The following is a 14,418-nucleotide window of genomic DNA, read 5'->3' as shown; positions in this document are numbered from 1 at the left end:
TTCTCAGATCCGCTGCCTCTGCCTCCTTCTTTAACCCTCAGCTAGGATTAAAGGGCTGTGTTACCCATTTAGCCCAGTAGTAAATGGTTAAAAGAGCACATTCTAAAACGTTTGTTTTCACAAATTGCTATTTTTAAAATTTTAATAAAAATATTTCACAGCATAGAGCTGTGATAAATGCTGTGAGAGATCCTTATAATGCAGTTTTTAGGCACTTTTATTTATGAAACATTCTTTAGGGTTGTCTTCTATTAATTTCATACGTAATCTCAGAATGGTTTCCAAATTGTTCAATTTTTATCCCATATTATTTGTCTAACACATTGTATTAAGATTCTAATTCCTGCCAGGCGGTGGTGGCGCACGCCTTTAATCCCAGCACTCGGGAGGCAGAGGCAGGCAGATCTCTGTGAGTTTGAGGCCAGCCTGGGCTACCAAGTGAGTTCCAGGAAAAGCGCAAAGCTACACAAGAGAAACCCTGTCTCGAAAAACCAAAAAAAAAAAAAAAAAAGATTCTAATTCCCGAGCTCTTCAAAAGGAAGAGAAATATCTAAATTATTGTAAAAAATGGAACTAAATTGTTGAATAAATGGAAGTTTTACTTTGATAACACTTTATCGCATCTACCAAAATGAGAATTGCAAAATTCAGTTTTAAAAAAGAAGAGTGTTTAGGGCAAGTGGGGTTTGGTGACGGGGCCGTCCCCAGGGCCTGTCCCCCAGGGCCTGTCCCCAGGGCCTGTCCCCGGGGCCCGTCCCCAGCACTCAAAAGGCCTCTGAGGCAGGAAGAGCTCAGGTTGGCAGCCAACCAGGACCAGGACCTTGTCTCAGAAATAAAACTTATTTTATTTATTTACTGAGCCCATCCCAGTGTCGATGAAGGACCAGACTTTTGTCCCTCGTTAAAGTCAGCTGGTGTTATTTTCAAAACAAACCTGGGCTTCGTTTTCATCCTCTTCCTTGTCTGTGGTGTTCAGACACAGGGCATGCCCGTCCCCGTGACTCTGGAGAGTACACTCAGACCAGCTCTGCTGACCCCTTGGGAGCTTTGTCTTGTGGAAATTCCCAGCCTGTTGCCAGGGCAGTTCAGCACTGATGGTTTCAGGGACCTCCAAAGAAGTCTTTTTCTTAAGAGGAAAAAAAAACATGTGGACAAGAAATAAGGTTTCAGAAATAATGGAGAAAAAAGCAGTTGAGACTAGCCTTAGATGGTTCTGCTGATCTGAACCACATTGGAGTAACTAGGTATGATTGTTATGGGGAATGGTCTTTCCAAAAAGAAGTTGACCAGGCACACACCTTTAATCCCAGAATCTGGGAGACAAAGGCAGGGGGATCTCTGAGTTAGAAGCCAGTCTGGTCTGTAGACTGAGTTATGTGACAGCCAGGGCTACACAGAAAAACCCTGTCTGGAAAAACCAAAAGAGGTTGGTAAATATTCCAGTGTGATGGAGAAACACCAGAAAGGAGATGTATAATGGTCTCTGTATCAAGAGCCGAAGAAAAGAGTGAAAAAATAATTTTTCCCTTTTTGGTGCTTTTTGTGTGTGTGTGTGTGTGTTTGTTTTGAGACCTCACTATAAAGCCCAGACTGGTCTCAAACTCATGCCCGTCTTCCTGTCTCAACCTCCCAAGTACTTGGGATTACAAGTGTACACTGCCAAGGCTAGCTAAAAGGAAACAGTTTTAGGTAAATGAGAAGGTAGATGAGACACGCCCTCCTGCGAGAGAAGGATGAGGAAACGTTAGTGTAACAGATCTGAAACCAAGAGAACAGGTACAGTAAAAGAAGGGACCATCCCGGGAGGAACAGGACAATCTCCAGGGGTCACTTAAGACCTGACATTTGTATTGGGTCAGACCACAACAGTTAGTGGCATGACTCCAGTATTGTTTGGTAGAATTTACCCTGCACTAAGAATTAGAAAGTTGGATGTGGTGAAAGACTAAGGTTCAGTGAGAGAAACCTGACCACACTGTATTCCAGAAACTCGCTAAGTCAGCCCCAGTGCTGGACTCTGAGGAGTTCATTGACTGCTCGACCTCAGGAGGGAAAGATGTCCCAGGGAGGCTTGTGAAAGTAAGGAGAGGTTAAAGGTCAAAGGGAAGGAAAGACAGAATCTGTTGGAATATAGAGGTGGGATGGTCGGAAGGGTGATGGACCTGTGACTAAAGAGAATAATGTTAAAATGCAACAACTCTGGAGAGCAAATTTTTTTTTAAACTAAAAGAAGCTAGTTTTGTTAGACTTTTTCCCCTAAGCCCTTCTTCCTCTGTCGGAAATGAGCATTTCTATAACAAACCTGAGGACATTCCCTTGGATTGTGCAGGCCTCGTAGCCAGTCCGCCAACCACCTGAAAGGCAGACTTCCATGGCAGCTCTGTCACCGAAGCCACAGCGCTCACCAGCATCACAGTGGCCGTCAACCCCCACTTCCCACTGCAGCCAGGCTGCTCCATGACGTGTGAGACACTTGGCAGACTTTCCCTAATTTCTAGTTCCTTCTCCATGTATCCAGAAAAACTCCAGTCCTCCTGTCCTGGAGGGTGGTGACCTGGTCCCTGCTTAACTTGCGTCTGGTCCCCTTCTCTCTGGGCCACACCCATACAGAACGTTCCTTTCTCTGAAATGCTTTACTTTGCTCATGACATTTGCATGTTAACTGAAAAGCCTAAATGTCATCTCTGATAAGCGTTCCCCATTTACACAGTCGCTGCTACTGCCCAGTTCATTGTGTGTATGGTATTTACTCACAATTTTTTTGTCTCCTCAGTTTTCTGTTTCTCAGCTTTGAAACGTAAATTTCACAAGAACATCTTGTGTTCCATTGCCCACTACTTTATCTCCAGAATCTGAAGCATTGTTGGTGCTCAATAAATATTTTTTGAGTCAGTAAAATTCAGTTTTTATCTTCCAGAATAATGTGTTTTTACTTCAGGGTCTATCGAGATGAAATATGCCACTTTTCTTTCCACAGGGAGAAGCAGTCCGTCTGTCAAGACAGCTACCCATGTACTTACCAAGAGAGGACATCCAAGACCTTATCTGTACAATGAAGCGCCAGTTTGGAGATGAAATTAAAGGATGTGTTCATGGCCGCCCATTTTTTCACCATTTAACCCATCTTCCCGAAACTTCATGATTAAGCTTATGACAATTAGTTACTGTTGACACTGGCTTTTAAACCATTTTTGTATTATCATGTATCAAAATGATTGTTTTGTAAATAAGGATTTACTAGCTTATTTGTATAGTGTTTTAAAGTTGTAAAATATATAAATAAATAAAATTCAGTATTGATTTTGTTCTCGTACCCAGCCTTGAAACCAACTGTAAGCTGTAGGCTCCACAGGAGAGAACAGGTGTGCGCTTGGGCGCCTGACTTCCGAGGTTAACTGTTTAGAGAGAATTTACCCATCACGGCTCAGCTGGCACATCACAAAGGAGTTTTCGGCCCAGTTTTAAAGTAGGGTGGAGAGGTAGGGAATGAGAACATGACACAATAAGGTATTGCTGCCTCTCCAATTTGAGAATACTTTAGCTTTAGGTTCAGATTTTGTCAGAGAGTATGCACAGGAAGATCAACATTTTTAACAGAAAGATTAGGTACAATCTTTTTTTTTTCTTCCTCACATGTATTCCTTCACAAACCAGGTCAGTGTTCCAGTACTTTACCAAAAATTGGAACACAATTTGTTTAATGAGTGCATTTGGTGTCTAAAGTAAGATATGTTGTAGTGGGTATGGTGTCTCCACACACCATCTACAGTTCTCATAAGTCATCTATAAATTCTTTTTTTGTTTTTTTGAGACAAGGTTTCTCTGTGTAGATTTGGCGCCTTTCCTGGAACTCGCTTTGTAGACCAGGCTGGCCTCAGACTCACAGAGATCCGCCTGGCTCTGCCTCCGGAGTGCTGGGATTAAAGGCGTCCACCACCACCACCACCACCGCCTGGCCATCTATAAATTCGTAGTCTTTGTGTGTATATACAAGTTATAATACCTGGAGTTATTCCCGGCTCTCATTCCGTTTCCCCACCAAACTTAGGTTTCCCATGACCCAGTACTGCTTGCCCCACACCTCTCCAACTCACTTTGCAAGGTTGGGGTATCTTGCTGACACTGTGTGTGTCTTTGTGTCTGTGGTGTCTGTGCACGTTGGTATGGGTTTGCCTACATGCAGAGGCGGGAAGAGGAGGGCAGTGTTTCGCAGTATTGGTCTCTGCACTCATCTCCTCTGACAGGGCCTCTCCTGGTGAACATCGATCTCGTTGATTTTTCTGCCGGGGTTTTGGCCATTGCTGAGTTTGCAGGCTCACGCTGCCAACCCAGCTTTTCTGTCCCTGTTGTGTGTGTTGAGTCAATGATGATGCTCCAGATCAGAACTCACACTCTCATCCCCGGAGCCATCATCGAGGCCAAGTTAATCCTTCTTAATTGGGCAAATTGAGAGGTAACAGCTCACCAAGAAACAGGAAGAAATTGTATCATACATGCACACCAGCCCTAAACAACAACAACAACAAAATGTGGATTCGTTTTCTCAGAAAGTCAGATTGGTCCTACCACACATAGTCTCTTGAGTGGAGAAACTCGTTTTTGTATTAGCTCATTGGAGCATCCGTTTAGGATTGCAGATACTCTAAACACTCACCATGAAAACTGGGTCTAAAGAGGTCTTAGGGTCCGCCCAGTACAAGTACTTTACAGTAGGGGCTCCACTTTGACAAATGCTTTGCACAAATGAACTCGGGCCCACACCTTTCCGACGACTTTGGGCAGCAGGGTGGGTGAGCGGCCTGCTTTGAGCATGGGAGTGTGGTGTGTTGGGATTGTCCACGTTTTGCTGTCCTGGGCGCTCGGCCCTGTCGGCTGTGGCCCACCCTCCAGGAGCTCCCCATCCCCCCACGAGCCCTGCCTCAGTCCCGGCAGCACCCGCGAGCCCTAGACAACATGGCTGGAGCAGGCAGCGACGGAGAGGCCCTGGCTCCCCGGATGCAGGTAACGGCTGCAGGCTGCAGGCTGCAGGCTGGGAGAGGGGGAGGTAAGGACAGGGTGGAAGGATCCAGAGAGAAAGGTCCTAAATTACTCATTCTTCGGCTAGAGAAAGGGAAGACTTAAATGTCATTTTCCCAGAGCACCGTTGGCGCCCAAATGTGTTATTTACAGGCCTGTCAGTTCCGCCAGGGTGTAGACGCCCACGTGGAGGCCTGCTGGAGGTGAGGCCTGCTGGAGGTGAGAAGAGGCCTGCAGGAGGTGAGGCCTGCTGGAGGTGAGGTGAGGCCTGCTGGAGGTGAGGCCTGCAGGAGGTGAGGTGAAGCCTGCTGGAGGTGAGGCCTGCAGGAGGTGAGGTGAGGCCTGCAGGAGGTGAGGTGAGGCCTACAGGAGGTGAGGCCTGCAGGAGGTGAGGTGAAGCCTGCTGGAGGTGAGGCCTGCAGGAGGTGAGGTGAGGCCTGCAGGAGGTGAGGTGAGGCCTGCAGGAGGTGAGGTGAGGCCTGCAGGAGGTGAGGCCTGCTGGAGGTGAGGTGAGGCCTGCAGGAGGTGAGGCCTGCTGGAGGTGAGGTGAGGCCTGCAGGAGGTGAGGTGAAGCCTGCTGAAGGTGAGGTGAGGCCTGCAGGAGGTGAGGCCTGTGGGTCCCTTTTGCACAAATACTTTGCCAGAGCAGAAGCCAGGACTGGTGTCGGTATGTCTGTGGCGTTTTAGGTTATTTATATAGTGGAAAGTGTTGGGTCCCAATTCAGATGGACAGATCATTGTTTTTCTTGTGGCTTTATATACATTTTGTGGCTTAGGTTGCAGTTACTGGAACCCATAACCGCTACATCCTACATTTCTTAACTAAAAGCATAAATAATTTTTATTTTTTCATATTTTTGCAAGACCCCTCCAGTCTCTTCTCTTGAAAGGTGGGAAAGGGGAGTGAGAGCACTTGAATAAATTCAGCTTAGGGTTTACACATACAAAATAGGTTAACTCTTGACAGTTCCAACCGCAGCGGAAAATGCTCCTGAGACACCACTGCTGGCTAACTTACCCGGATATTAAAAAAAAAAAAAAAGTATGGAGCTCAGTGTAGACCATTTGCCTAACATGCACAAATGATCAAGAGTCCGGATTTGATCCCCAACATGCCCATCCCCTCCAAAAAATAGATTAGATACCCAAGGAAAGAGTGTGCGTGGAGTCCTAAGGATCTGTGAAGCTACTCAGCCAGTGGTACACAGGAGAAAATGGAAGTGCAGAGGATTAAGAGACTTGAGCGCACACTCCATTTCTCCTGTTGATGTTATCATTAGTAACACAGAGAGGTATTAACAGGAAACAGTCACTTTTACTGCAGAGCCCAGTGAAAATGCTTGGGATTGTCAACAGCTTCTTATATTCATTAGCATGAATGATCAAAAGTTAGCTTCAAGCTGGGTCTGGGTTACCAAGCCTGTAACCCCAGCTACTCAGGAAGAGGAAGCAAGAATTTTGAAAACCCAAGGTCTGGCTGGGCAAATTAGCAAGACTCTTGTCTCCAAAAGTTTAAAACAAAGAGGGGTGTGGCTATGAATACAGCTCAACGCATGTTAGACCCTGGATTTAGTTCCCAATACACTGCGTGTGTGTGTGTGTGTGTGTGTGTGTGTGTGTGTGTGTGTGTGTGTGTGTACACTTCAAAGCCTTCACTGTGATCAGAAATGCTAACAAGCCAGCAGCCAACTGTGGACTCTCCTACCACCGCTCCTAAGGTTCTTGTCTCTGTTTAACTGATTGGGGGCCACAGGCTCTTACTGTGACTTTAAAGTCTTGTATCAGTACTTATCAGTCTTGTATCAGTACTTATCAGTCTTGGGCTTGTATCAGTACTTACCAGTCTTGTATCAGTACTTATCAGTATTTTGCTTCTTGCGATGGGCTTGTTAAATCCAGAGTTCCAAATTGGGAGGGGGAGGGTAGGCACATGGGACAGGACCAAAACTAATGAATGAATGAATGACAACTTCCCAGGTGATGCCAGTGGTCCTGGTGAAAATGTGGCATGTGGAGGGCACTGCCCTGTTGTGCAAACCCAGAGTCCCTTAAAGTCTCACAGCTTCTTTAGCCTTTTTTTTTTTGATAAACTCTATATCGCATCCATTTATATATATATATCTGAACCACTGAATTCCAATCTAGAATAAAATTCAAAGTAGAAGTTAGAAGGTCTCACTCCAACTATGCTGTGATAGATGCATCTGCTAAGTTCTGAAGTTCAGATGTGAACCTGATCCCAAAGTCCAGGATCATTTCTAACTATCTGTAAGGTGATTCTACTTGATCTTGAACATTCTTCAGGATTTGGAATTTTTTTTCCCCAGCAAAATTTAACCATATTATTAGTTGTACTTAAAATTCCTCTGAATTAGGTCACCTTTTCCACAAATTTTTAAATTACCAGAGAATCTAGATTTCCACTGTCCTCAAGTATGACTCAAAATTGTAGCAAATTCTCAGTCTTCGGTTGTATATCCATCTCTTCTTTGAATGGCACCAGTGCCACACTTGGTGTGCAATGAGAAGGCATATCTTACCTCTAGAGAGGCCAAATAGTGGATGCTAGTGCTCTGGTGAAGCAATAAAATGTGTGCTGTGCATGCACAGGGGGTGCTCACTGCAAAGAGACCTATCGAAGAAATTATTGAACCAACACTTTTTTTCTTTTTTTATTAATTAAATTTTTTTCATTTATTTTACATACTGACCGCAGTTTCCCCTCCCTCCCCTCCTCCCATCCCCTCCTCCTGCCTCCTATCTACACCCCATATACACTGCTCCTCCTTGTCTCCATTCAGAAAGGGACAGGCCTCCCATGGGTGTGAGCACAAAGCATGGCACATCAAGTTGAGGCAGGACCGAGCTCCTCTGCCTGCATCAAGGTTGTCGAAGTAATCCAGCATGGGGAGCTGGTTCCCAAAAGCCAGCTAAGTGCCCCCAAGGACAGGTCCTGATCTCACTGCTAGGAGCCTCACAGTCAGACCAAGCTACAGAACTGTCACACACATGCAGAGGGCCTAAGTGGGTGTACACCAGTGTTTGGTGAGTTTGAGGAATGGTACAGACAGAGACGCGTTATCACCATCAGCAGGACCGCATCAGAAAAGGCCTGAGGCCTGGAAGGACTGGGGAAGGTTGTTTTCTACTGAATGGGAAAAGCTAATAAAAAGTACTAAAAGTGCAAAATAAGATTGAGAACATTTTACCTAAATCATTAGGGAAGTTATGTTTGAAAATTCAGAGAGTTTGAGGGAACCAAACAAAAGGGAATAAAGGCTCTGTGGAAACAAAATCCACATGAGAATTGATAAGGCCGTCAATGCCCTGCAGGTGTTTCCATTTAGGTTCTGCTGGTACTGAAGCAAGGTATGTGGAGAAGAGGCCTCCTCGCTCCCTTGAAGATAAGAGATCCTAGAACCGCTAACCATCCTAAGGGCGGCACAGACTAGGAAGCCCATGCTCTACACCACATTTTAGAACATGTTTAATTTTAAGCTGCGTCTTTTGGAAGCCAAGCTACACTTTGTAGCTGTTCCTTGAAGGCAGTAGTTCTCTGATAATAAGAGATTAAATATTCAAATACTTGATGGGTAGCGTTTATATAGAGATGTTTAATACATAGTAACTGGCAATCCCGGTGATCATTAAAGCCAGACTTCCTTGATTTTTTAAGAACTTTGTTAACTATCTTAATTTCGCTTTCTAATTTAGATCATAGAGATGAATGACAAGTTAAGAAACAGGCAAGAAATTGTGAATGGACTGAACATATTTTTGGAAGAAAATGGTATGTTTGTTTAAGTGAATTTACATTTCTTGAAAACTTAAGAACATAAGAGCTGTTTTTGTTTTTAAACTCGCTTTCATTTCACATGCAGATACTGGTGAATTCCAGTTGAATTAAAAACTCAGTCTGTGCAGCCGAAGGTGTATCTCAATCTTTCCCTAATGTCCAACACTGTAAGGTGTTTATGATCTACTTTAAAGTTCTTTTCACCTTTTCCTTGTATTTCAATTTAGTTTTCTTGGTCATATAAAAAAAAACCCACAGTATTACAGGTTACACATTTTACCACATATCTAAAGATGATTATCAAAGGTTATCTCTCCATTAACAGCTATCCCTCTCCCTCACTGGGTCCCTCCATCCCTCCGTCCCTCCCTGCCTCTCTTGACAAGGTCTATGTAACACAGGCTCATTCACAATCTTGCTTCATCATCCCAGGGACTAGGTGAGATTACCAGCATGCACCAACATGTCCTCCTCACACGTGCATGTAATGTTTAAATTGTCAGAAACTCTACTGGGAAGCCTCATTTCATCTCCTTTCCCTGCTATCTTCTCCTTAAATGCGAAGTCCTCTGCCCTCAGTGGGGAAAGAGTTCTTTTCTAAGTTTCTAGACCTAACAATTTACCTCTCAAACTTTAATGCGCACATAAACCACTGGGCATGTTCTCACTGAGGTGGAGGTCTGGGAAGGGGTATGATCTTACACACTCTGATCACTCTTGGTGTTATTAGATGTGGATAATTCTTTCATGGACTATTAGGTTCTTGAAATAGAACATAGACACATTGAAATACAAATATATACTGGAAATTAAATAGATTTACAAATCGTCTACACACTGAGGTGTCTCACGAGCCCTGATTTATCTCTATACAGTTTAATCTCTCTGAATGTCATTTTGAGTGGGATATTAATACAAATAGGTCAGACATCTTAACATTGCTATACATAGAATATATTTCTAGTCTCTTCCTAATGTGGAATATTTTGGTTATTCTTCTTAAATTGCCTTTCATAAAACATGTAGCCAAAGTGGCTGTTTTTCCCCTTAGCCTGAATCTTCCGGTGGTAAGTTTATAACAAGGTGTTTTTCTACGTCCTCGAGTAAAGTCTTGAAACTCACTAAACTCACTGAGTAGATGCTGAAACTTATCAAATGCAGATCCGTTTCCTCTCAGATTCTGTTCTCTGGTCTTTTTAACTCATGTCCACATCTGACAATTATGTTTATTTATGTGATCCTGCTTCTACTTTTAGTTTTTCTCTTGTTCTCACTTTTTGTTGTTATTGTTTAACATCACATGATACGTTATACAGTGATCTAGCAGTATCATTTTCAAAGCAGTAACATTGTTAATTTACATAATATATTATTATGACCATACCTTGGAGCTAGTGTGTATAAAAATATCCATATAACATTATAAAATTATATATTGCACAATATATTAATATATGCTTAAAATAACCTTCTAATGGGAAATTTTTCAGTCTGTAAAATTGCCTCTCATACTTTATTCCAGATGTGATTAAGGGTGTGGCCCAGAGGAAGTGTATAAGGAGTCTTTATTTGTCCCACCAGCACCCAAATTATGACACAGAGACTTCTTATGAATCATGAAAGCTTGGCCTTAACTTTGGCTTGTTTCTAACTAGCTCTTATAACTTAAATTAACCCATTTCCATTAATCTCCATGGTACCACGCAGCTTGTGGCTTTTGCCTCTCCCCCTCCATGTCCTGCTTCCTCTGTGTCCAGCGGGCAACTCTCCCTTTCTTCTTCAATAGGAGAGTGCTTACCTAGAATATGTAAGGCTCTGGCTTGATCCTCAGCAGCAAACGATGAAGATGATGATGATTTCAAATGTCAACAAAGATTCATGCTTTTCCTGTAATGATTATTTATATTTTAAGAATTTGAAAACCATATTTAATCATCTTCTTGACCAAGAAGTGTCTATTGAAATTTAGAGAATTTGGAATAAAATATAAAATATAATTAGGTTAATAATAATTTGGTTAATATTAAGATATTTGAGTAATGAATTCTGGTCAATTGAAAGAATAAAATGAATGAAAGAGAAACTTTGGCAGAAAAGGTAGCTTGAATACTATTTAAAAAAAAAAGCCAATATCCAGTGGGTTATAATTAGTGAACAAATAAAATGATGTCAAAACCAGTAACATAGTCATGGATGGTGTCACAAATCTTTAATCTTAGCACTTAAAAAGACAGAGGCGCCGGGCAGTGGTGGCGCACGCCTTTAATCCCAGCACTTGGGAGGCAGAGCCAGGAGGATCCCTGTGAGTTTGAGGCCAGCCTGGACTACAGAGTGAGTTCCAGGAAAGGCGCAAAGCTACACAGAGAAACCCTGTCTCAAAAACCAAAAAAAAAAAAAAAAAAAAAACCACAGAGGCATGCAGAGCTTGGGAGTTTGAGGCCAGCCTGGTCTACATAGTGAGTTCCAGTGCAGCCTTGGCTACTTAGAGAGGCTTTGTCTCAAAAAAACAAACAAACAAAACAAAACAATAATATAGTTAGAAGTACTCAGATTCAATAGCAAAGGAAAGAAGATAACAAAATACAGAAAAAAAGAAAAGTGAAAATCTAGGTGGGGGTATGAGTTGTAGAAAAGTCAAGGGTGGAGGGAACTGATAGCCTCAGACTGCCAGGATCACGTGTTGTGTACTGGTTCGTAGCCCTGGTGTCAGATACTCTTTATTTGATCAAAATTCCCTGAGCCTTTTCCCTTTAGCATTGCCGTAGTGTTTGTGTGCTCACACAAGTGCTTCTCGCCCATTGGGTGTCTGAGTCAAAGCCCTTAAGTCTGCAGCTTACCATCTCTGTGTGACTTTATCTCTGCCTCTCACGTGACAGAGACCCAGCCAGAAGACAGTCTGTAGATATGCGTGTTTGTGTGACCCTCTGCTTCCTCTTTCCTCCAGTGCTTCTCTAGATCCCAATGCCCCATGGGGAGACAGCCACGGGAAATGGGATTCAAGGTTCATTTAGAACCAAATATGAATAGACTTGGACATCAAGCCAAGGCGTTCCACTTCCTGAGCAGGGAAGTGACAGGGTCAGAAGTGTGAAGTGAATCCCAATGGGGTGGGGAGTCTGCTAACATTCCATTTGTAAGTACTTTCGTCATCTCATGTTCGTTATATTCTTTCAACATAGAAGAAGAAGCCTCTTTAGAAGAACTGGAAGAAGAGTCTGACGTTTCTGAGGTATAGACACATTTCTAAACTGAAATTCTATTAAAGATTAGAAGCATCTCTTCATTTTCTCATCTGACACCTGCCGGCAGCACGTGTTGGCGACTTTAGGGCTGACATTGGCTCCATTTAACAAGAATGTTAAGATTCTTTCATACTTGGATAAAAAGATGCATGGAGTTTATTTAAATTTATCTTGATTCTGATGTTTGTCTGAAGCAAAGCATGTATTTTGTTATCCTCCACTGTGCTACCACTTTTTCCATTCTGTTTTTATATTATACTTTCTCCTGCATTCCAGATGGATCCAGATATTTCCAGATCTTCTTGCTTGTTTTCTTCTGACCTATAGCTACACTTCCCTTTCATTAATGTGGTTGACTAAATTAAGGTTGAAGTAGAAATCAGACAGATGTCATCTCTGTCGATACAAATGATACTCAGATACCTTTTATTTTAAACTGTAAGAGGAAATTTAGTGATGTGTAGGACATTTGAACTTTAAAGGAATTGGCTCACCAGCTGACCGCCTAATGCCTGAGTTTTAGGCAAGTTGTGGTGTACTGTTACTCTTTGAAGAAGCTCTTTTCTGCCCTGTGCCTCTGACTGACCCTCACTGTGTGTCTCTCTTCTCTGAAGGAGGAAGAAACAGAAACTCTGAGTGAAGATGGTCCCAAAGAAGCACACAATAAGTCAGTGAGATGCATGTTGTTCTGCAAAATTTATAACTTTAATCAAATACGCAGCAAATATAATAGATCCTGGCTTTCCAGCATCAGTAACAGAGTCTGCTGCAAGACTGTGGGTCTCAGAGGTGGACAGCTTTGGGGTTCACTCTCGGCTTTGCTCATTGCTCACTGTGTAGAGATACTGTTTCCTTCATCGTGTGTAAAGACTACTTGACACAAAATGCAGAAGCTAGAAGGATGCTCAGGAATGTGCAGTCACTGCCAGTCCACACCTGTTCTCTCTGCACCTCTCTTTCAGGGCGGTTACATTGAAAAAGCAAAACATTTGTTTTAAGATGCAGAATATGTCATTGTGCACCTAAGTGTAACATGAGTTTCGTTTGGGGGAGTCACTCACGTAGTGTTTCAGAATCATATTCCAGATTCATAGTTAGGTACAAGAACATGCATGATGAATTACAGTTGGCCTCAAGTCAGTAGAAGAGACACATACGTGGTTTAAAGTATATATATTTTGTGAAGTCGGCTTTGGAATAGGAATTTCAATGTGATTATAATCTTCAAGTTAAATAGAAGAAAAAACATTTTAAAGGTCCATTTCAAGCCATTCCGAACATTTGATAAATTTCTCTACCTTTTTCATCTCAAATTCTCATACAAGTACATTTTTGAAACACACTGCCTCAGCTTTCAGTGACATGTATTATTTTTCTAAAAGAGATCTGAAGACCATCACTATAACATTTACATGGAATGGATAATTTTTCTACATTTCATTTCCTAAGGCAAATAAATACTTATTTAAAACTAAGAAATAAATGAAAATAAAAAGGGAGAGAAGGAACTGATAATCTTGGGTGATCCAGGATAGTATGATAGCTAACATTCACTGACAGCTTAATATTCACTAGATAATCTGACACAGACGTGAGAATTGTGAAAAATGAGACATCACACAGATGCTTCCCCCAAGTTCTTCCATCTTGTCTCAGACACACTTTCTGTATGCTTAAATTTGTATGTTGCTCACGTTTTTCTACTGGTGCCTTTATTCAATGTAGGTATGTATACTTTTAGTTCAAATGTATCTGTGAACATATAATCACCAGCACACAACCCATTGGCCTTCCCCGTTGAGGAAGTGGAAGCCATCCTAACATTGCTGATCTTCATTTTGTTCTTCGTTGAAAAGCCCCTTGACTTCCCCATCTGAACTCTACTTCTTCTAATCTCCACCCGTGGAAAACTTCCCTAATATAATTTCTTTTCACCTAATCTGATCCACTTCTTGACCATATCCTACATAGCTACCAAGGAATCTTTATCAGAGGAAAGTCTAACCTGATTACTCTCAGTGATAGTCCTTAATTATAACAGTAAATTTTCTTATGGATGCAGACCTCCTGATCAGCTGTGGACCCGACCTCCCATTTCTTTCTGTCCACACTAGTAAGGGAACCGTCACCTTTGCCCTGCCTTAGAATTTAATATCGTCTGGGTAGGGTACTGGGGGCAGGGACAGGCTTTGAGGCCCATTAAGGGGGAACTCCTGACTCCTGATCAGAGGAATGGGATGTGATTTCTGCCTCTGGTCCCAGGTGGAGACATGATGTTCTGGTCAGCTCCGAAGGGTGGCCCCTGACACATACATAAACAAACGGCATTAATTGGACTAGTGGATTATTAAAAAAAAAAAAAAA

At 42.5% G+C, this 14,418-nt stretch overlaps 2 protein-coding genes across 17 annotated transcripts in view; both read left to right on the top strand.

Moving 5' to 3' along the window:
• Pms1 (PMS1 homolog 1, mismatch repair system component) overlaps nucleotides 1-3,313 on the top strand; it is a 98,009-nt gene extending 94,696 nt beyond the window's left edge. For all 13 annotated transcript variants that reach the window (XM_042260420.2, XM_076550436.1, XM_042260416.2 and 10 more), the window contains one exon: nucleotides 2,978-3,313. In XM_042260420.2, the coding sequence (XP_042116354.1) occupies nucleotides 2,978-3,142 (165 nt within the window). In that variant the 3' untranslated portion in view covers nucleotides 3,143-3,313. The remainder of the gene's footprint in view (nucleotides 1-2,977) is intronic.
• A 1,557-nt stretch (nucleotides 3,314-4,870) lies between these two features.
• Nucleotides 4,871-14,418, top strand: part of LOC143268334 (uncharacterized) — a 42,178-nt gene continuing 32,630 nt past the window's right edge. For 3 of the 4 annotated variants that reach the window (XM_076550435.1, XM_076550432.1, XM_076550434.1), the window contains exons 1-4: nucleotides 4,871-5,001; nucleotides 8,731-8,806; nucleotides 11,992-12,041; nucleotides 12,669-12,721. In XM_076550435.1, the coding sequence (XP_076406550.1) occupies nucleotides 4,954-5,001; nucleotides 8,731-8,806; nucleotides 11,992-12,041; nucleotides 12,669-12,721 (227 nt within the window). In that variant the 5' untranslated portion in view covers nucleotides 4,871-4,953. The remainder of the gene's footprint in view (nucleotides 5,002-8,730; nucleotides 8,807-11,991; nucleotides 12,042-12,668; nucleotides 12,722-14,418) is intronic. The other variant, XM_076550433.1, reaches the window with a different exon arrangement.

This window comes from Peromyscus maniculatus, chromosome 13 (genome assembly GCF_049852395.1).
Source record: "Peromyscus maniculatus bairdii isolate BWxNUB_F1_BW_parent chromosome 13, HU_Pman_BW_mat_3.1, whole genome shotgun sequence".
In the NCBI taxonomy this organism is placed as follows: domain Eukaryota; kingdom Metazoa; phylum Chordata; class Mammalia; order Rodentia; family Cricetidae; genus Peromyscus; species Peromyscus maniculatus.
The sequence above is the reverse complement of the archived record's forward strand: the minus strand, read 5'-3'. Positions and strand labels throughout refer to the sequence as shown.